The following is a 22,730-nucleotide window of genomic DNA, read 5'->3' on the forward strand; positions in this document are numbered from 1 at the left end:
TATGGATCCAAAGTTTTTGTGGATGAGAAAAGATAGGAAAAAAATACATGTTTAGAAAGTCTAATTAAGTGGCTTACATGTCTTTGGGGAAATTAATTATTAATATTTTATTTGGTTGGAATTTGCATCTGCTCGGAAATATTCTTTAGAGGGAAAAGAAGTGGGGGGAATAAAATGTGTGATGAAAGAGTTCGAGGGTTGAGATGAATTGAATGAATGAATGAATGAATGAATGAATGAATGAATGAATGAATGAATGAATGAATGAATGAATGAATGACATTAAAGCAGCCATGTGGAGGAACGTTGCACTGAAGAAAATAATGGCCTTATAAAATGGTTGAAAAATGAGCAGCAGTTCTCTTGAGCTCAGTGCTCCTGTCAGAATTTGTTAATAATGAAAAGTCAACAGCCTAAACAATCTATCTTTCTTACTACAACAAACGTATTGTAAAATGGTGTAGTTAAAGTAAGCTGTCTGGAATTATTTTAAGGTTAGAATGAAAGCTGATTCAGTCTCATCATCTCTAAATAAATCTGGATGATTTATTATTGACTTGACACTTTTTACGTGACGGATATATTTAAAACTATTGGAAGAATTTTATGGCCATAATTTTGGGAGGAGTTATGAAAATAGAATCAACTTCTCTGTTGTTGCTCCAATTCTGTGGAACCATTTACCTCTTTAAATTAAATCCGCCCACAGCTTGGATCATTTTCACTTCTTAAAACTTGTTTTTATTCTTCGGCTTTTAATTGAAGCAGTGTTTCACATTCAGTTTTGTTAATTGGTGTTGTTGTCTTTCCTGTAAAGCACTTTGGTGCAGTTTTATACCTGTTTTTAAAGTGCCATATAAATAAATTTGACATTGACATTTGACAAACTAATACCCTAAATCAATCCAGTACTGGGAACTACACCAAGTTTCCTGTCCAAAATCGCCAGACTTGTCAACCCACAAAACTGGCTAAATAAGAATTAAAACAGGCCTGTTTTGTGGTTTGTTGTTTCCGAGATCATTTAATACCTGATTCCTTACTTTATATTCAGAGGTAGGTTGGAGATTAGAGGAAATACTTACAGAGAAAGGTACTAAAATACAGTGTTTGTGAGGTGGATGGATGAAAGCTGCTGTTTTGCATTTTTACCAACCTTCATAATCTCCATTCAGGATTGATTTGCAACAACATACCATGAGGGCTCGCAGTGGGGATTATGCCTGCCCCCAGTGGCCGTTTGGGAAGAAGAAAATTGGACCCTAGAGAGGTCACCAGTCTAAGGGCATACAGGACAAGCAACAATGCGTGTACATATGCAAACCAAAGTGCAATTTAAAGAGACTGATTGACCTAACATTATTATTTTTGGACTAAGGAAAAAGAAAGCCAGATGATCTAGAGAAAGCCACACATTTATGTTAAGCAAATGCAACTCTATACGGAGAGAGCCCAAGATGGAAAAAAAATTGCTCCAAGACAGCAGCTCTGACCACTGCACAGAGTGCACACAAAAAACATTTATCATAACTGGATCTCAAAAGGGTAAAATGTTGGAGCAGGGATTTTCATGGTAGAAGCATGATGGCAATAAGATAATTTCCTGTCAAAGGGGCTTTTATCAGTCCATCACAGCACAAACCCCCATCTGGTCAGACTCTTTGAATCGCTGTCAGATTTCCTCAGTGGCTCAACAGTGCTGAGTATATATAAAATGGTTTGGAGAGGCTTAGAGTTGAACCATATAGCAGACAGCTTTAATAAATGGTGATAGCAGTGAAAAAGCATTCTTTTTTTTCACTTGATTATTATCCTTTTATGTTAGAAGAATCAAACTATACTTTGCTCCAGAGCTTAGGGTAAATGGATGCATTTCTGTTTTCCAAAATCTACAAAAAGAGAACGTAGTAGAAATCAAGAAAAAGATAATAGAATTTTTTAAAAACCAATATTATGCTATGAAAAATGCAAGTTCAATTTAGATAGGATAATATAAAAAAAGTGGATTGAGGCCAATATGATAGAATAGAATAGAATAGAATAGAATTATAGTGTGCCTTCTAATTATTTTATGGTACATTTTGTATTTCAAAACATGTTTGGACCTCCATATATTTCAGAGATCGCATCACAATGACTGTGAAAACCACTTGCGACCCCCAAATTGGTGTCTCATAAACACCTTGGGGAACCCTGCCCCTATGTTAGCAACCCCTGCTTTCCAGAAATGACAGATGTAAGGTTTCAAAAGTATTTTAGTTTGATTTGTTTGATCTTCATGCACATATTTTGTATACAGCTGAGCTTGGGTGATATCAAGAGCTGCTGTTCCCTTGACTTTGGAGAAAACAAAGTTCAATTTATTTGCATGATATAAAGAAAATATTGAAGGGAAAGACAAATTAGATTGGCTTGAGGTAGAAAGAGAGGATGAAAGAAACTTCTTTGGTGTGGTTATGGACTGCTGTACTACAGGGGTCTCTAAGTCTGCTCCTTAAGATCTACTGTCCTGCAGATTCCAGACGCAGCCCCGCTCCACCAAAGCTAATTCAAATAACTGAATTATCTCTTCAGCATGCCATCAAGTCTGGTAAAGGCCTAGGAATAAGCCATTAATTTGAATCTGCTGTGTTGGAGTAGAGATGCATCTAAAACCTGCAGCACTGTAGATCTTTAGAACCAAGGTTAGATACCTCAGGATTACAGGGTCTGGTAGAAGCCTCCCTTTAAACATGTTCAGACCAAATTATCAGAAAGCATCAGAATGCACACTGCAGAAAAGAGCCATCAGGATATATCAAAAGGACGGCTATCCTGATCACACTCATTAATTACTCATTCACTTCTGCCCACTTAAATTCTATGATCTGGTAGAATTTCAAACCTTACAATTACTATATAATGCTAGAAATAACCAACTACCAGAGGGCATCTTTTTTTTTGTTGAGAGAGAGAGGGAGGGCACAGTTACAAGGGCAATCTAAAATCTTATTTGCTTGAAAAAACATGAAATAGATGTGTGGTAAGTTTGGGAAAAAGCCCACAGTTTAAATAAAGCAATATCCAAGAATAAGACTGCTTTAAAAAACAAAACATAAAAAAGACTAACTGGTTTCATTTAAAAGTTATAAGGTGGAAGAAGGGCAGTGAATATTAATGTGTACACTTGGTCAATGTATCTGGGTGTAAGCATATTTTTGCTATGGTCATGGTTGTTTGGCCTATGAGTAATAATTGTATGAAGGAGGATGTGACTGTTTATTTGTAATTTTATATTTACATTTATTGGCTCACTTAATGGAATTTGTGAGCGATGTTGACTCAAGTAATCTAGGAATCAGGAAGATGGAAAGAAGGGAAATGAATAAATCAGTTTCAATTCTTCATACCCCTTTTTAGACATAAACACTAAATTATATCTATTATTTAATATATATATATTATTTGTATGTTTTCAACTTGTAATTTTATTGAATGGTCTAAAATAAAATTATATATTAACTTATTCATTAATAACCAAACAAACACCACTGGATCAGTACCTTTCTCTCATGAAACTAAAACAGCAATTGGTTTGACACCAGTGGCTTATAAATACTTAGTGCATCTGACCAATAGGATCACAGGTTTGGAAGCTCCCTTCCACATACCGTTCAACAAATGAGGGACTAGATTGATTTATGTCTATATTTGTTATATAGAGTTTGCAATATAAGGGAGTAGAAGAGGAAAATGTAATTTATTTGGGAAAGCAGCATTTAATAAGCTAGTGATAACTTGTTGTGAGGAAAAGTCTTAAACTGCCAACACGACAGAACAGAATCACTACCCTTAAACAAATGAGATTGTGTCATTTTCTGTGATGCCACTAAAGGCATTATAAATAATAAACAATGAGCTTTTTAAAAAAACTACCATTTGTAAAAATAGGTTGAAATCTTTGTGCTTCATCTGCTGTATTTCGTGCCTTATCGGTACATTTGGGGCTTGTTGCGATTTGAGTGATACGTTTAGGGGACTGCATCATCAGTATGCACAGAGTGACTCCAGATTGTTTTCTCTGTCTGCCAGGGACTCAAAGGCTCTGGTTTAATGCAGACTCATAAAATCACATCTAAATTTTACAAATTTAGAGTGTAAGTGTTGGAGGATTTAAAAAGGTCTCATGTAGAAATAAAGACTACAAAACCAGCCACGTATCAGAAGGTCAGTGTCAGGGTAAAATTCATTACTCATGTTTGCCCGTAGACTTTCTATGTGCTTGACATGGTCTTGTATTTTTGCTGATTTCCAGACAGAAAATATTCTTGTTTCCTTAAAAACAAGCTGACTTTCATGAGACAGCTGTCCTATTTTACTGTGCTATATCTGCACAAGGCTTTCCTTTTGATGATTTCCTCCAACATCAGTGGTGACTAGGAAAAAAGTGTTAGACAACACAGAAGTAGACTTCTGAGGTCAAATGCAGCATTCAGTGGTAAGACTTGGAAATGATCAAAGAATAGCCTGTAACAGTGCACCTTGTATGGTTAATGCATTTTTATCTCTTCTTGTTTCTTGTCTTTTATTCTCTGAGGGTCAAGAACTTTGCCTCTTATTATTCCCCAGAGGCTTGTTGTTTGCTTTGATCTGCATCAGTTTTAAATGCTTGAAGTCAATCAAAGAATTTTGACACATTTTACTTTTTTGTTTGCATTTTTCTACAAAGGAATAGACAGATTAACACAATCTTTTCGATGAGAAAAACTACTTCATAACATTAAGGGCATATTTATAGATGATGCTCATTCATGTTTTGAAGTAGCATTGACGTCATTGCACATTATAAACCTCTTTCATGCCTCTCAGTGGATCTTTTTCTGTAAGGAATGAGTTGGCCTGTTTTAGAGAAAAAGCAAAACTCAAAGAGTTCTGGTCATATTCTACAAAAGTATTCATAAATTCATCTCTTTTTTGACCTCAAGGATACTGAACTTTGCAATGGTGCATTTGGGTCCTTGGGTAATCTGGCCACTGTGTGTTTCTGTGTCCCTGCAGTACAAACAGGTCGAGCAGTACATGTCCTTCCACAAGCTTCCTGCAGATATGAGACAGAGAATCCACGACTACTACGAGCACCGCTACCAGGGGAAGATGTTCGATGAGGAGAGCATCCTGGGGGAGCTCAATGAGCCGCTTCGTGAGGTGAGGTGGCGGTTTCTGTTTGGGTTTGTTACATGTACAAGTATAATATAGTCAAAAACTATTTTTAAGTTTTAAAGACTCCTTCGCTAAGCTCAAATGTTTGGGATTTTTCCCATGATCACTGAATTGGATGAAAGCCTTTTTTTTAAGCTACTGTATGCATATGCTAATGCACATGGAGTGTTTTTCAAAAGTATTACCACATTTTTTCACTTTAGTCACAAATGTTTTTATTCTTATGATATACTGACACACACTACTGTATAACCCTTAATCTTAAATAAAAACAATGCTTATTTCAAAAGCAAAGATCTAAAAAAAATATGGTACGCATTTTTGTTCAACAACCTTTAGCCTAACACCTTTAAAATGTAGCTCACTATAAAATTGTATTGGCCTATAAATTGATTGTATTATGAACAAAACCTCTGTTTTCTAGTTTTATTTTTTACCAAACCTCTGAAGGCGCTTAAAAATCAACTTCGGTAAAACAAAGGAAAAAAACAGAAAGCTTAGAAATGAAGTTGTGGATAACTTTAAAATGGCATAAGGTTAAGAAACAACTTTAAAACATTATAAGGAGCACCAGTTATTACCTCATCTAAAAGAGAAAATTGTATAAGAAAACTACAAATTCACCAAGACACGACTGAACATCCAAAGTAAGGCAGGTTGAGGAATGTTTCCACTCTATGTAACTGCGGAGAGATGGGTTTAAACGACAAGATCCAAAATATTTTCCAATATTTGGAAGTTTTCATACAGGTTTCCTATCCTATTGAAAACCCTGTATCCTTTATCTTTTGCTTCTGAATGACCTTGTGTCATGACATAAAATCCCAGTACATTTAAGTTTGTGGTTGTTATGTGAAATCATAGCAAGGCTATGCATGTGCAAAGCTGACATTTTTCTTGCTGCAATATTTATTCTGTCAAAAACTTTTGACATGACAAAGCAATTTCAAATAGCCTTCACTGATCTGGTGTTTTTGCATTTGTTTTCAATATACCTTTGTACCTCCACACAGGAAATCATCAACTTCAACTGTCGAAAGCTGGTGGCCTCGATGCCACTGTTTGCCAATGCCGACCCCAATTTTGTGACTTCCATGCTTACCAAGTTGAGGTTTGAGGTATTCCAGCCTGGAGATTACATCATCAGGGAGGGAACTATTGGCAAGAAGATGTACTTCATTCAACATGGGGTTGTGAGTGTCCTCACCAAAGGCAGCAAAGAGACCAAGCTTTCAGATGGATCCTACTTTGGGGGTAAGCTGATGTGTTGCTCCCTCCTGAAACAAAAACTAAAAGGTCACCTGCAACCACACACTGCTTCTCTTGAGCTTCAGGGCATCCTGAGGTGCTTTTTATCACTGTTAATCAAGTCTGCATTCACAATTGACCCTCTCCAACAAGCTGCAATATGTCAGAATGAAGTCTTAAAACAGAAAAAAGAAAGGAAAGCTTATTTGCAGTTGTTAACCAGAAAAGGGCATCATTGGTGAGAGTGCCTACATCTACATACATCACTGTATGTATTTGTGTAAGTCAATCAAGATGTGTCTCCAAACACCAAAACAGCAGTGTGATTAGCTGCTGGTGTTCTACTGCTTCTTTTATATTTTCCTGAAATGTGTGCTGTTATTGGCTGGTGTCCTGTTTAAAGGTTATCTGCAGAAATCATGCATACCTCCCGGAATGAATGGAAACAAGGGAAAAAAACATACACCGGAAGAAAGGCTTCTCTAGACTATTTTAATCAGACATAACTTTTTAACTTTTCTTAGTTCTACTTTGAATATGCAACATTTTGTATTTGGAATTTTCCTGATGCACATTAAGCAGTTTCCCCTGGTTTGAATCAAAATTAGTGTGGCAGCTGCATTTGCAAAAAGCTATTCCAGCAATGATATTAGCTCTTTGTTAGTTCGAAATGGTATGTTGTGCACTGCTAGGCACCTCACTAAAAGTTCAGCTTCATGGTTTATGAAGGACTCTTTCCTTAATACTTTTTCCCATAAATGTAGGACACATTCAAATTACCAAAAATAGCTCTTGCGGTGCTGCTGTCCAACATATGCATCCAAATGTCAAAAACATCAGGAAGTTGTGAAATTGCATGCTGTATGAATGCTCTGTAACAGTCTGATAAACCAGAGCTGTTATGCACCTAATTTGCTCTATGTTCTTAATCAGGGTCAGATAATGCAAAGCCCACTCATCCTTCCAGTGAGACAGTGACACATGTAGAAGACAATGCTGCCATATTGCCCTTACCAAATACCAATTAGTTTTCCCAGTGACAGCACATCATTTAGATCGCCCTGTTAAGTAATTAGAAGTTGTGGCAAAAGCATTTAACAGCAGATGACCCAGCAGTGGAAGTTTAATTACGCTTTGCGAGCTCGAGTCCATCTTCATGCCCTCTCTCCTCAGGGGTTCCACAGAAATAATGAAAAGATGGCTGGCAATCTTTCTCTGCATATGCCACAACCAATCAATGCTTGTGACAACATGGCCACAGCTCTCTCTTTGTGAAGGGACCTTTAAACTGTTGTCCAAAGCTCTCCTTTTGGACCCTTGTGAGAGAGAAAGTCTCAAGACTAAGAAAAAGTCATATCCATTTTACAGAATTGTCTTTTGCACAATGTGCGTTAAACTATAACTAAGAGACAGTAACTTATAATATTAATTACTCATATGCCTTAAACCTTTTCATGCTTCGCCAAGTTGCAAGCAGAAATGTCATTGTAAGTGAATGCTAGGCCAATCCAAATTAGCACAAAAATTAAGATTCAAAAGGAGAGTCAAAGATTGTAAAGTGTTTTACAACTAGAGATCTAAAAGGTTAAGTTTTTTAGACTAAACATTTTCATCAATGACCTATTGTTTGGTCAGATTGCTTAGGGTTTTTAAACTAAATTGGACTTAAGTTTAGACTTTGACTGGACTATTCTTAAGTAAACACTGCATCACTAATCAGTGTTGTTTTACCTGGGTTAAACCTCAGGCTCATTCTAAAGTATTTGCAGCCTCTGACTATTTTGTCATAGGATTATCCCAAACTCTACTCGGTTCCATGTCTTTATCGCCTGTTTCAAAGTCTATACTGAAGAAAAGCATTGTGGGACACAGAGACAGTGGGCTATCTAGACAATCTTACATGGGGGGCAAAGGGGGTGCAAAAGACTTCATTAAAGCACATAAAAAGTATCTTATATACAAATGAAGTCAACAAAATATCCAGAAAAAATATCTATTCTATCTACTAAGAAAGAAATTCAACTTAAACATTTAGAACACAAATTTAGAAAGAAAAAGGAAAAACTAAAACTGCATTACTGGGCTGATTTCAGCCATCACCTAAAGGAGAGCTTAAGACATTAACTGTGTTGGGCAGGACAGTGTCTCACCAAGAGATCCTAATCTATCAATCTGGAAAGGACACACAGACTACTCAAACCATTATCTGCCACAGTAGAGCAAAGGGTTTTTACAAGCTTTACATCTATAATTTTATATTTTTTTGTAATTCATTTTTAATTTGAAGGCTGTAGGAGGCCTTCAGACAATTAAGCAACTAGCGATGAAAAAAAAAAGGTATTTTAAGGACATACAAGTAGGTGGGCAATTGGAGTAGCAAAGTTTTACAGCAGCACCCCCCATGAATTTGCCCTTGCTTTAAGATGTTTAATGGTTTTAATACTGTTAATACATTTAAAGTTTAATAAGTATACTTGGCAGAATTCGGGACTGTAATAAGCAAAGTGACATGAGTAATAATGAAGGATAGGGAAGAAGGATGCATTCTAACATCAAATACATTTACATCTACATTTCTGGTTGTATAGTAAACATTCCTGTTGTTATGCCACAAAAAGTCAGTTTCCACTCCAGTCTTTAAATATTTTTGCAAGGCCAACACAACACATGACTTTGTGATCCTCTGTTTGTCTTAACTACCAATGCCATTTCTCAAAAGAAATCGGGTCGGGACTCGGGGGCTAGTGGGGGAAGCCTAGCGCCAATGGGAGTGTGCTACTAAACAGGAGTTAGTCAATCATGAAATTAATTGGTACAGGATCAACACAGTGTGTGGCTCATGTCACTTTCACTGTGGCTGTTAGTGTTAGCAAAAAGAAACTAAACATACAGTATTTCCTAATATTTCTATTTCAAAATGTTTTCTGTACACGGATGTGCAGCTAAGTTTTGCATTGCTTGCAGCACTTTGAAATGGTGTGAAAATTTGAATGTGAAACAGAAATCTCTATAATCTTCTATCCGTTAGTCAACCCCATTTTACAGTAGCCATGCAGAATTGCATGTGCATCTTCTTATCAGTATCTCGGGAAACTCATGCACCATTCTGTTCACTCATTTGTTTAAAGCGGACTTGAATTATTTACATAATTATAGACTCTGAAGTCTGTATTAGCTCAAGCCAGAGAGCCTAGCGTCTAAAGTGGACTCGACATGTCCTGGATGGGAGCGTCGGCTGGGCACACGGCAATCCAGTGAAGAGGGGGAAATGTAATGTGACTGCAGTGCTCACGCCAAGGGACACATGGATTGCTGCCAAGGCTGCTCTCTGGATGCTGCTCTGGGCTGTGAAAGAAAACATGCACCCTCCACCCCCGCTCTCTTCAGTTGCCTCTTTATCTCCTTATGGTTCAGTATTGAAACACTTATCAGAACAGCATCTCTTAAACTTTCCTTTGCCAAGACAGAGGATGTTACTGTCATGTTATAGTTCATCTTTTGTTGTGTTCCGTAATTGATGTCCGGCCACAGCACACTTTGACTCTCTCTTAGTTGAAGTAGCACCTAACTGCCTTGTGGTTGTCCTGCATGCCCTTAAGGGGTGGACTTTTTTCAAATATTCAGCCTGTATGATGCTCTATTTTGGTTCCAAGGAAGTGCATACAATAGCTTAGTGAATTATTTCTAATATTCACTGGAAGATTGCTCATGTACAACATAGTCTTTTTTTATTCTAAGTTTAACATCTTAGACACATCCCCATCTATTTTTTAAACAGCTATTACTGAGCTTTTTTTCTGACATTTTCTGTTTAACGTCACCTCTTTATTTATCAGCAGAATTAGCCGACACAAACTGTAATTCCTTACCTTGCAAGCATTATGATCTGTTGCGAGATTTGTGAATTCACAAACCCCCAGTAATACATCTTGTTAACAGAAAAATCTTCGATGAAATATAGTGATGAGCAAGACTGGCTGAGACAAAACAAACATGGTTGTGCTAGTTGTAGATGGAATACCCTCCATTTCTTTTCTGAAAAACAAGCAAAAGGATGTGATTTGCGCTTTTGCGAATGGGAAAGATGTTTGTGCGTTTCACCCGACCAGATTCGGTAAGAATTTGATTTATCGTTGATTCTGCTGGTTTTATACTAAATTATGAATGTGATATGTCACAGCTGCTACTGTGATTGGCTAAAAGTGTCATGTTGGGGTCTAGGCGTCTAACCCACATGCAGAAAGCTCTCTTCAGACAGAGAAAAAGTTAAATGATTTATTAAACTGAGTTCACAAACAAATGTGCACAGGTTCTTGGTTTGTCAGACTGGTCACAGGAGGGAAGCCACTGAGGAGGACAGATCAGTTAGTGATGATCCAGGAAACTTGCAGTTTACAGATATCTCGGATTAATACCTGCTCAGAGGGGAATCTGATCAGCAGGGGGGGAACCTTGAGGGTCCAGAGGCAAGTCGGCAGGCTGAGGGCAGAGACGGAGGCTGAGGCGGAGGGCAGGCAGGTTCCAGACAGTGATAGTTTTCTCCAGGATGACAGATATCCAGATAAGTCAGGATCTGATAGGCAGAAGAACACAGGATCAGATTTGTTCTCAAAATCAGGGTAACAGATCTGAGAAGCTGGCTCAGGTTTTGCTATACCATTACTGGCAAACACTCTGGCAGGGAAGTGTCAGCCTCCTCCTCCTTAAGTACTGTAGGGCTCCTGATGAGCAGATGGGAAACAGGTGTCGAAGTCAGCTCATGCCCTCAGGAGAGATCTTGTGTGCCCTCTGGTGGAGAAAGTAGACAAGCCTCCAGATCCCAACAAAAAGTTTGACATGGAGACATGTGCCACTTGGTGATTTACCCAGTCAGTTCAAAGAATTATAGGTTACTGTGTAGAATTTAAATTGAACTTCACATACCAACTTGGCTCATGCCAGGTTAGGTAAGCCCAGATGACTGTGAGAAAGACCACAGCCTCAGTATATGGTGTACCCACTCTNAAAGACCACAGCCTCAGTATATGGTGTACCCACTCTACTACAATGGTATTTGCCTCGAAAATCCAGTTTTGTTAATATAAGGTTTCTGGCGAGACAATCCTGAACTGTCCTCTGGTCAACTGAGATTCAGCTGTGGCAGTAAGAGTATGAAACAGCCAATTCAGGACTATCAACATAAAATCAAATTTTTACTGCAGTTTGTCGCTATAACAGCAGCTAAAACTTGAGCTGTGACTAACACACTGATCAAGGATAGTGTAAACATCGCTGGCCTAAAAGTGTGTTGTTTTCCATTTTAATAATAATAATAACACATTTTATTTCAAAGGCACCTTTCTGGACACTCAAGGTCACTGTACAAAATATAAAAACACAATGCGAGAAACAAGGTAAAAACACAGAATAAAACAATTTTAAAAAATACAAAAATTTTGTAGCCAAAGCTCATTATTAAGGTATGTTTTCCATTAGAACTCTAAGGGGAACTTTGGTAACTGACAGCAAGATGTCAGTGGCAGATCTATTATGTTTATGTTGCTTCAGTTGCTAGTTCAATTTGACTCAATTGTCCGGGCTATCTCACATTGTGTATAAAAATAGAGTTAGAGTTGAAGGGAAATTCTACTGTTCAGACTTGTTTTTGGTGCCTCTCAAACCAAAACCAAACTTTTTTTTTCTGGGTTAGTTGCAGGGGACAGTGTTGTAAAAGAAGGTCTGAGACATTGAGGAATACAATTTTCACCCTTAGTGATCTGTGGCTAAACAGCCCTGTACACAAAATAACTGATGTGTATTTTGAGTTCGGTCGAAGCCCAACAGGCCCAATACTGGCAGCGTCCAGTTTCACCTTCTTTAAAAGTAGCCTAGATTTGGTTCTTTTTTTAGTTTTTTGTAAAAAGTAACTCAAAGTTAATGTGTCCAAAAAAGTAGCTTAAATTGGAGCATTTTACAATTTCATTTGATCACAATTCGATTCTTTTTGAACACATATAGCACCAATCTTATTGCATTATTACTTTGTAAAAACCTACCTAGGTCAGAAGCACCTTTGTAGATGATCTAAAGCCCGGCGTACATTGTGCATTTTTGGGCCGATTTTCCAGTCATGCGAGAATCTTTCGATCTGGCCGAATTTCAGCCTGATCGTGAGGATAATTAATTCTGCTTGCTAATCTACAGTAAACACCAATGTTCAGTACTGGCTTATTCTGTACAAACAGACATAGATAGAGGTCTTCAGCAACACAGTCTGAGCTATCATCATCAACCAGTGTCTGGTCTTTATGTAAAAATGAGTAAAAAGCCATGATGCTGAAACACTTCAGATACCTCTCTTCTGTCTGTGCATGCTAGCCAAATGGAAGGTGTTTGTGCAGCTATGCTAATGCTGCAAGAAGCAAACATGACATGTCACAAGGTATCAGACAGCCCACTGCGGATGTTTCAAAGGTTAGAGGGTGTCCGCTCCGTGGGGCTGGGGGCACCAATAGGGAGGGGGATGGGAGCTGACAGCAGGAGTCAGAGTCCAGGTGAGCTTAGCCGAAGCAGGCTGCAGGACACAAACACTTCATCACAGTCAAAGCACCCCTGCACATATTCATTAACTCACCTTTACACACGCACTTCTAAGCACGGAATTAGACCTATATAACATTTCAAGCATAAAACCACATCTAGCTAGAGAGAAAATTTAAATTTTGGCATTTTGTATCCTGACAGACTCAAGCACAGCTGCTTTGTTGTTGAAAAAAAAACATGTTGCATTTTTTAAAAACTATTCACATTCTAATACATAAAATATAGTAACATTTTGAAACTAATTATTAATTGCTTTGTCTGTCAAAAATAACTCTATAGCAAGTATACTTCTGACAAATCACAGTTAAGATGGTACATTGGTTAGGTTTAGATTTTTACAGTTTTCTAATTTCATGACTAAAGTCACCAATTTCATTATTCTTTCTCTCTCTTCTAATATTGAAATATAAGACCTCAGCTTGTAAGAATCGTTGGGAAATGCAGTATTTAATGAATACCTCCTTGCATTGGTTTTACCATGTAGCTTTGTTTTATTTATACTGCACTTAGCCTTGTGCAAGAACAAATAAAAATGGCTTACATTTTCCTTTTTGCATATTATTTTTTGAGTTTTCATTTGGCCTATAACAGAAAAAAAAAATATATATATATAAAAATGCATCAAACAAAAAAGAAGCACAAGCCAGCTGAGAATACAACCAAACGAATGCCAGGGTCAAACTTAGGATTCAGTACTAGTACTGTGGCCAAAATCCTGTTCTTATAAGGGGAAGATATTTACAACGATTTGTCCAGTGAACAGGTGAAATAATTGCAAGCAAGCATAAAAATACATAAATTAACACCAAACACCACCACGCCTTGAGATTTAAAGCACTTTGTGAACCCAGAAAGCCTGTAATTTACCAGTCTAACAATTCATCCCTTATCACAAAAATTTAAACTCCAAAAGCTAAACTTCTGGCAGCAATCAGGGGGACTTTTCAATTTTTGATTAGTTCTGTCCACCATTGTTATTCTGATGTCCATGTGTCTAACAGCAACTCTGCTTTGCTAACCTCAAAGTGTTAAGTGCACCATAGTAATGTTGTTAACAAAAGTCAACCCATAAAAACTTTAACTATTAAAAAAGAAGTCCCTCTTCTTTTGATGGTGTACTGTTTCAGCTTGTAAATGTGATATAAATAGTGCCGCTTTCTGGTCCCCCAACAAATAGCTGTTTGCTCTCTTGAAGTTAAGATTGATTTATATTATTGTGGCAAAAAAAGGATTTTTTCGGAGAGGCTATTTTTGATAGATAAATTATAAGATGATCCACAGATTCTACATATTAGAACAACATTTTTATTTTTCATCCTTACCTGTTGCCAGAAGATTTTACATAAATAGATGCATTGATCTACTACCACTCAATAAACAATTCCATAACAACAGTCTATGGCAAGCCATTTTGATATGTACTTGTTTTACTGAATATGTATTGCTGATATCTGGAAAAAAAAAAATTCTCCATCTAAATGACCATTTCAAACAAAATGTCATACTCCACATCTAGAATATACATTCTGGATGTCTAGAAATTTATTTCAGATCTCCATATTCTTAATATCACTGGTCAGCATTTATATTATTTTAACTATGAAAAAATGTTTTTCAGATATCATAAACACATATTCAATCAAACTGATAAATGTCAGAACGACCACTTAAAATGTGTAAATATAATAGATATATAAAACTTAATTCTTACTAGTAAAAATTGTTTTGTTACTTTCTAAAATTCAGTTTATACTTCAAAATTTAATTTAGAAAAAATTATTACACCTATGTCTAGAAGTGTGATTTTGATCAGGAAGAATTTTATTTTAGTGATCTACAAATGGAACAACAGAGTGGAGTGCTTTTAAGACATCTAGAAACGGCCTACCACAGACCTCTTCATGTAAACTTACACATTAACTTGAGCAACAAGTTCTTCTCCTTCATCACCTTCCTCTCTTTTGTAGCTGTAACACAGTTTTTCTGTCTTATAAACACGTTATTTTTTTTCTTGCATTTCTGCATTAAAATCTGTAGTTCTAGTGGGGTGAAATACGCACTTCCTGTTGCCCGTTGTCATGGTGACTTGTCGAATCAGTGCTCCGCTGATAATGGCTTTTCATACTTGTTGTGCACGCATTTAACTCTGAGTGGACCTAGTTATTGATTATTGATTGAACTAATTGATAGCACCCGTTATGAAACCGGAAACTCAGAGTTCCTGACTTTTGGCTAGATCAATTTAGAGTTGCAGACTTGAATCTAATTTGTTAGACTTTGTGAAACGGACCCCAGCACTCTGATGAGACTGACGAGCTCCACCTTTGTAGACTACCCAGGTTCTCCACCAAGATCCTCTCAAGAAGCGATGCCTCAATTGCACTCACACACACACAGAGGAACCCTGACAGACCCTTATCTTCAACTAAACAATGGCCGTTTCTTCATTCACAAGAATGCGAGTATGGACTTCTGTCCTTGCTAAGTATGTTCTTGACAAGAACACAGGAAAGTATGGACTTGTGGAGAATGGGAGCATGCAGTATAAATATGGGTCATTTTTAACAGAGGTCAGCTTGTTGCCTCTGAACATTGCAACTTTTTTTTTTTTTATGACGTGCTAAATCATTAAATGGGCCATACAGTATACTGAAGCTTAAAAGTATAACATTCTCACCTCAAATGATCTTAAAACATACTTTTATTGAACAATGGTAGCAGAAAAGATAACTTTTATGTTAATACTCTGAGCTCTTTGGGCACTCCACTGAAAACTGCTGCTGCCATGGTGCATGCTGGGACAACTGTCAATCTCGAGAACGGACAAGTCTGCTTTTATGCCTACTTGGTAAAGAGGGAGGGGCGAGAACAACTTCTGGGGATTTTCTCCGTTCATGGTCTGCTGTTCTTGTGAACTGGAACAGTACTAGGGCTGAGGCTGATGAAGTTTCACCAGTACACAAGCATTTGAGAACACACAAGTACACATACTGACAAACGGCCAATATAATTTATCCATTTTCTTTTTTACCCTTTGTCATTTGGTGTTTATTGCACTTTTTCTGTAAGATCCAGTCATAACAATGATGCCATATTAGTTGGTATTTCAAACGATTTGTGTTTTCCTCGATAAATAATACGTGTCAGAATAAAGAGTGCTAAAAAAAATATAATATTCAGACATCAAAGGTCTGGGCTGTCACAGTTGCTAGGCAACTAAAGTTAGGCTAAGGGCGCTGGACTATTGCTGAAGGCTAGTCTGTCCCAATGTGCATTTTATCACTTCCAGCCCAGCAAACTTGGACTGGGCCCTTAGAAGGCTGCAGCCCCGCAATTGGACACAAAAGGGGACAGGAGGAGCAGAAAGGGAGATAAAAAAAAATTAAAAATCAGCCAATGTTGGAGGTAGTTGTGTAAATTAGTGAAGCAAGTTAATGTTTTCTCTTTCAGCTGCAGTGTGCAGCCAGCCTGCTCTGCATGCAGTGGGAGGCAGGCTTATGGATCCACTTACCCATCCCTTGGGAGGACAGAGTTTGTTGCTTTTATGTGTTGCCACCAAAGTCTCCATTGAAACAGAAAAAAAGTAGCTAGTTTTTGCTGTATTGAAATAAATGTGCTAGATGTGAAAAGTCACTGAATAAAGTAAAAAAAAAAAAGCTTTAAGTTGGCAACTCTGCTGTGCTGCATTAGATGTTGATGCCGAAAATTTGCAAAATTGACGTCTCATGATTGTTTCCCTGTATATTTTCCTCATAAATATTTATGATTCTAATTTTCAGAAATTCCTTCTCTTTCTTATTTTATTTTATTAATAAAAGGTAAACAGATATCTTACTTAAAGGTATTTTGGAGGATTTCCGCGAATTTTTTCAAAGACCCACCCGCTCTTCCAAAAAAGTAAAAAAAAAAAAACTCCACTGGGTTTTGTTTCCAAATCTGAATATGTTTCACTTCCTCTAGACAAAGCTTTTTCAATTCACAATGTCAGAAATAGCGTTGAGTTAAAGGCTTAATAGAGTGGACAACAACAAGGCTTTGTTTTGGCTTAGAAACAAGGGGCATGTTTGGTTTCTTTGTAAACGCTGCTTTATGTTTAGAAACCAGGTCGTCAATGCCCTTTAGCCTGTAATACCCGAAACCTGTCTGTCACTGAAAGGAGGGTCATTGAAGGGAATTGTTGGCCTGGCTGAAAAGGCGATATGCCCGTTTGGGTGTGGAATCAGATTTTAGCTTTCAAAAACCTACAATTCAGCGATTGAGTTGATTCCTTCTCACTATCATCAAAACTCCCATCCTATTACAAAGGAAAAGAGCGCCTCTCCTCTTAAGCCAGGCCAATGATTCCCTTTAATGAGGGAATCATTAAGAGGATCACTATTTTACTATGTCTGTTTTTTTCTCCTGAAGTTATTTCATTTCAAGGAGACTGATAAACTGCTGTTTTCTGTCCATCGTTGTTTTTGCAAGACTAAAAGAAGAACTCTACTTTGTCCGGTTTCTGTCCTCCTGAATTCCTTTTATGGGTAAATTAATGTTTCTTCATTGTTTTTGCACGAGTCTGTCCGCTTGATATATACGCAATGTACAATAGAGACTGAGACGGGAGTGGATTTTCACTCCTGAAAACATTAACAGAATTAACAGAACCCACTCCCACAGAAAAAAATTGTGTCCCGTCGCGATCCCGGGCCAGAGTAGAAATCTGAATCCTGTCCCGTCCCACTCCTGGTGAAATTACTCGCACTCCCATCCCGCTCCCATTCAGAATGACTCCTGCTCCTGCACCACTCCCATTCTTGTTGTCTTCAATAAGATTTCTGCCAATACATTGAATCTGAATTTCTATGAAGGGTCAGTTAAGTTCCTGTTTTTGAGCGTGGGTGAAAAACTCAGAGCGGAAGCACTGTTGGTTTTTGGGTGGTGTAGTTTTTTTGACTCGCATTATAGTGTAGGCTTCAAGAAAAAAAACTACAAAATGTCGGCGCTAGGACTGGATTTTTTTTCTTTCTATTTTATTTTATTTTTTGGCATCAATCCTAGTTTTTTTTTAGTTACTATTGGTTTGCTCCCGCTCCCGTCTGCTCCCGTTAATATTTAATCCTTCACCGTCCCAATCACGTGATCGTTACTAATACTGACTCCCATCCCACGGGAATCCCACGGGATTCCTGTGGGATTCCCGTGGGATTCCCGTAAAAATGTCAGTCTATAAACTCCAAAACTGACTGTTTTCCTGTGTGATTAACAGATTTCATTTTGTATTTGCCCCCAAAGCAGATGTGCATTACTCTGTAGCCATGTCTCTCTTCCTGTCAGACACATGAAATTCCTCTTGAATTGCTGCGTCGTCTGACTGAGACCAATCTCGGGTCTACCTCAGTCAGACCTATTCAACACTTCTTGCGTAAAATCTTGTCGGGTTTAATCATCCCCATTGACTTTCAATGAGTGCTAAATGACGTGACCTCATCAACACAATTTTCTTTTGGATCAGAGGACAAATCTGATTTGGTGTTTTCAGGCTTTGTTTTCCACATTAACAGAGAGAAAAAGGAATGCAATAGTGTATAGTTGTTATAGAATTTAGGAAAATAAAAAGGTCAACAGCTGTATAAAGTCCTATTGTTTCCCATCCCATTTGGTCCGCTGATTGAATTTCAAGCCTTCTTGAATCTGTTTTCCTTGAGCACTCTTGTTATTGAAATGGAGCTCTCCTCTCCATAGCACTTGTTCCCATGTGGGAGTAGATCAAGTTAGAGTGAATATTTAGTGCAATCCTAGGATTTCCTTGGATAAACAATGTCTTATAAACTTTCATTTTATACTTACTGAACTTGTACATTGCCCCAAACTAGATTTTCTTTTAAATATCCAAGTGGTTTTATTCTGTTGAATTAGAAAAAAAATGATAGAATTTGAGTTCCTCTTCTCTTTATTCCTCAGAGACATGTAACACGTCCAGTGTATATCCTTGTTCACTAATATTTACAGTGTTGCTAAACAACATTGAAAACTGCTTAAAAACAAGGTGGTTGTTTTTTGTTTGTTTTTTACAATAAACTGAACTTAAGAGTCACAACCTCTATCATAGAGTCCATTTATGGAGCACTTCAAATCTGGAGGAGCTAAACTGCAGATATCACAAGAAATTCTTAAAACAACAAAGTCAAACAAAGCTGAGCTAATATGAAGCACTGTGCTAGTGACAATAAAAGGGAAAAAGAAAAATTGTGTCGAGTAGTACAACACATTGGATTTATTGAGGGATCCACTTTTAGATGTACTGCTCAGCAAATTATTTATTTTTAAATCCATGGATTAAATGTACATAGAATACAAAAAGGAATTATCCATTTTGAAATATAAAAGAAAAGATAGCATCAACTGAAAATACCTATTTTCCTTGACCCTTCCTACCATCTCACACACACACACCCACAAAAAGACTTGCATCCACTTTCCTTTTTAAGAGCTGGTGCAGCGACTCGAGGGAGGGATCTTTCCAGTAGGAGCTCAGGACACGTGTGCTGGACCATCACGCAGCAAACCCATCATGTGTGTTATTACCAAGGTCACAGTTCCTGATGTCTCTGTTCCTCTCTTCTCCTCCAGAACAACATCCAAATTTAATTGCTGCCATTCAATTTTAATGATATGCTGTTTTGTCCCCTAAGTGCTAAAATAAAACATATTATAGGAAAAACATTGTAGCTAAAATACTTGGATGTATAAATTTGACCTCTAGAAAACATCTAGTTACTGCTGTGCCATTATTTTAATGTTGCTTTTAGTCAATAAAAGATGTCACATGCTAAATAAGATGTCCATTACATTTACAGCCCTGTTACTTTTATCTTTGAACAAGCAAAACCTGCAATTTTTGGCTGATTATAAAGTACCTATTCAAGACCAGAGAAAAAGGGGGTTATTTTTTAAGTAGCTGTCAGTTTGAGGACAACACACACACACCCCTCTCAAAATTCAGGCTGAGCAACTAAGCTGTTCCATAATTTCATGCAGGATTTGGAGAGTATTACCATGAGTCACATGAGATGTGAGTAAGCAGTGGAATTGGAGCATTCGTAAATAAATAGAACATAACTTCTGGTGTCCACAAAAGCAGTTTTCATATAAGAAGTGTATGCACATAGATGGATTTGTTTAATGCAAATGTCATAAACATCTATAGTTTCTTCTTGGAAGATCACAATATTGTTTTTCTCTGCTCAGAAGAGTTTGCCACTTTTATAGGCAACCTGTAATAAAGAGAACTGAAGATGGGCATAGGAAGCTAAAGAAGTCCTGCAAGGTTTTTTTCAAGGCTACAGATTGGGATGCACTGTGTAGTGGCACATGGAGAGGACACCAATGAAATTTCCGTGTCACTACATAAACTTAGGTATAGATAGCAGCATTCCTACCAGAACAGTAAAATATGCTTCTTCAGTATTAAACCCTGGATCGCCAGTGATCTGAGGGAACTGCTAAAAAAAGCCCCTTCAGGAAAGGAGAAAAATAATTATTGAAGATTATACAGAAGCAACTTAAACTCAAGATACTGTATGAGAAAGCAAGGTTCATACGGAAGAAGATGTAAGCAAGCTCCAAGAGGACAATATAAGACGTGTGGTCAGGGACGAAGAAGATCACAAGCAAAAGGAGCTTCAGAGAGAGGAAAGTCTGGACAGAGGCAATGAAGTAATTATATTTGTTAATAGGTTCAGAAACAAGATCAGGACCTTTTTCTCCTGGCCTTTGCCAAACGGAGATCCCACCCTTCTAATACCCAAAGCTTCCCTCTCAAACCTTAAAACCTTTGTCTTTTACATCTCCAATAGACCCTCCTGCTTCTATGCTACTGTTCACAACCAAATGTTACGATGCTGCTGACCCCATCTTCTGAACAAAACAAGGTAGATTATCTTAGATTTCAGCAAAAAAAACATGAACAAGTCCTGACATCATGGGAGAAAATGTGCATGAGTATTAATACTTTGGTATTCACCTGAAAAACAAACTGTGAAGCTGTTTACAGGAAGGAACAGAGCAGACTGTACTTCTTAAGAAGGCTTAGCTGCCTCAATGTTTGCCATTATCTGCTGGGGTAACAGCAAATGACTTACAAAAGCTCAACAAGCTGATACAGAAGGTCGGCTCTGTTCTATGAACTCCTGGAATCTCTGGAGATTATTTCAAGAAGAAGAATGCTTCATAAAGAGAAAAAGATCATGAACAACAGTGGGTGTCCATCAGGCATCTCCAGACTAGCTGTAAGACAGACTGCTACAGAAGATCCTTCTTGCCAAAAGTCAATGTTGTGCCAGTTCATAATTAAAAAGAACAAGCATCAAAGTTCAGTTCACACAGAGGAAAATGAACTTGCTCTCCTTTATAGTTCCCTTTCAAAAATTAAGTTCTCCAACCTATAAATCAACTAGTTGAAGTTCATTTGTTGAATTAAGCCACAGTCCTACACAATAGAACCTCATATTTCACCCCTTAAATGTTTAATCATTATATACTTAAAAAAAATTGGAAAATATATGATGCGGTCAAGTTTTACGGTATGTGCAGTTAAGTTTTTATTTATCCCAATTACACAGTACTTCAGAAACATACACCTACATTCAGGTTCTGCTGTATCAAAAATTATTTCTTGCATTCCTTCATTAGCGGATATATCCCAAGATAGCGCGGATGCTTTAACTCGATGTGTCGCTTTAAATTTGAAGTGGAAATGGACTTGTTTGTTAAGTCACGGTGGGCACAGTCTACAAAAAAATGAATTTTCTTTCTATCTGAGTCTTCCTTTGTTCATAAAACTTTGCCAAGTGCTCTGCAAAACTGGCTTTAGAAACACCAGCAGTTGAGTCTGATTCGCACACACTAATGCTAGCAGTAGACATGCTGGTCTGTAATGCTGTTTGCTGTTTACAGCTTTTTGCTGTAATACGTGCCGTAAAAATTAATGAAAAGTGTCATCATCAATTTAATGCAAGTGTGAGTGTGTGTGTCCCTCATTATTTTGAGAGCGGACGTCGCTCTCGTTCACATTCATGACTTAAAAATAACTCTGTTCAGTTCAAAGTTCACTAAAAATATGAACGTATTCGCTGAATGACGTTCATTTAACGTGTTCTTGCGAAACACTGCCTACAGCCATCAACACCTATAAGAACTCATTGAAAAGAAATAATACAACATAAGTAATAATAGAAAGCAATTGTGTGACAAGGTGTTTAACTCTTCCTGTTTAAGTGTTTCTAAGTGTTAAAACGTTTTTAAAAGGTTTTTGTTATTCAAGAGAAAAAATATCTAAACCTGCATGTATGGCTCTGTGTGAAAAGTGATTGCCTCCTCAACCTTATAACCTGTTGGGCCATCCTTTACATCAACATCTGCCATAATTGCTTTAAGGAGGAATTTTGTCCCTCTCTTCTCTGCAGAATTATTGCATTTTAGTCACAGTGGATGCTTTTCACATATGAACAGCATTTTTAAATTCACACCACAGTTTCAGGGGTCCGTTTCATAAAGCAGGTTTAACTAACTCAGATTAAAATCGTCAACTCTGAATTGATTTGGCCTAAAGTCATTTTTCAGTTTTACAACAGCTTCTATGAATTCATTCAATCAACTCCAAGTAGAACCACTCAGAGTTTCGCATATACGTAACAAGTATGAAAAACCTTTATCAGTGG

General features: G+C 37.4%; 1 protein-coding gene across 1 annotated transcript in view; it reads left to right on the top strand.

The window, feature by feature from the left end:
• The window catches only part of hcn4 (hyperpolarization activated cyclic nucleotide gated potassium channel 4), a 100,196-nt gene that overhangs the window by 65,838 nt on the left and 11,628 nt on the right, over positions 1-22,730 (top strand). Inside the window, exons 5-6 of the mRNA XM_015391200.1 lie at positions 5,038-5,184; positions 6,213-6,453. Of these exons, the coding sequence (XP_015246686.1) occupies positions 5,038-5,184; positions 6,213-6,453 (388 nt within the window). The remainder of the gene's footprint in view (positions 1-5,037; positions 5,185-6,212; positions 6,454-22,730) is intronic.

This window comes from Cyprinodon variegatus, unplaced genomic scaffold (genome assembly GCF_000732505.1).
Source record: "Cyprinodon variegatus isolate N-32 unplaced genomic scaffold, C_variegatus-1.0 Scaffold22, whole genome shotgun sequence".
In the NCBI taxonomy this organism is placed as follows: domain Eukaryota; kingdom Metazoa; phylum Chordata; class Actinopteri; order Cyprinodontiformes; family Cyprinodontidae; genus Cyprinodon; species Cyprinodon variegatus.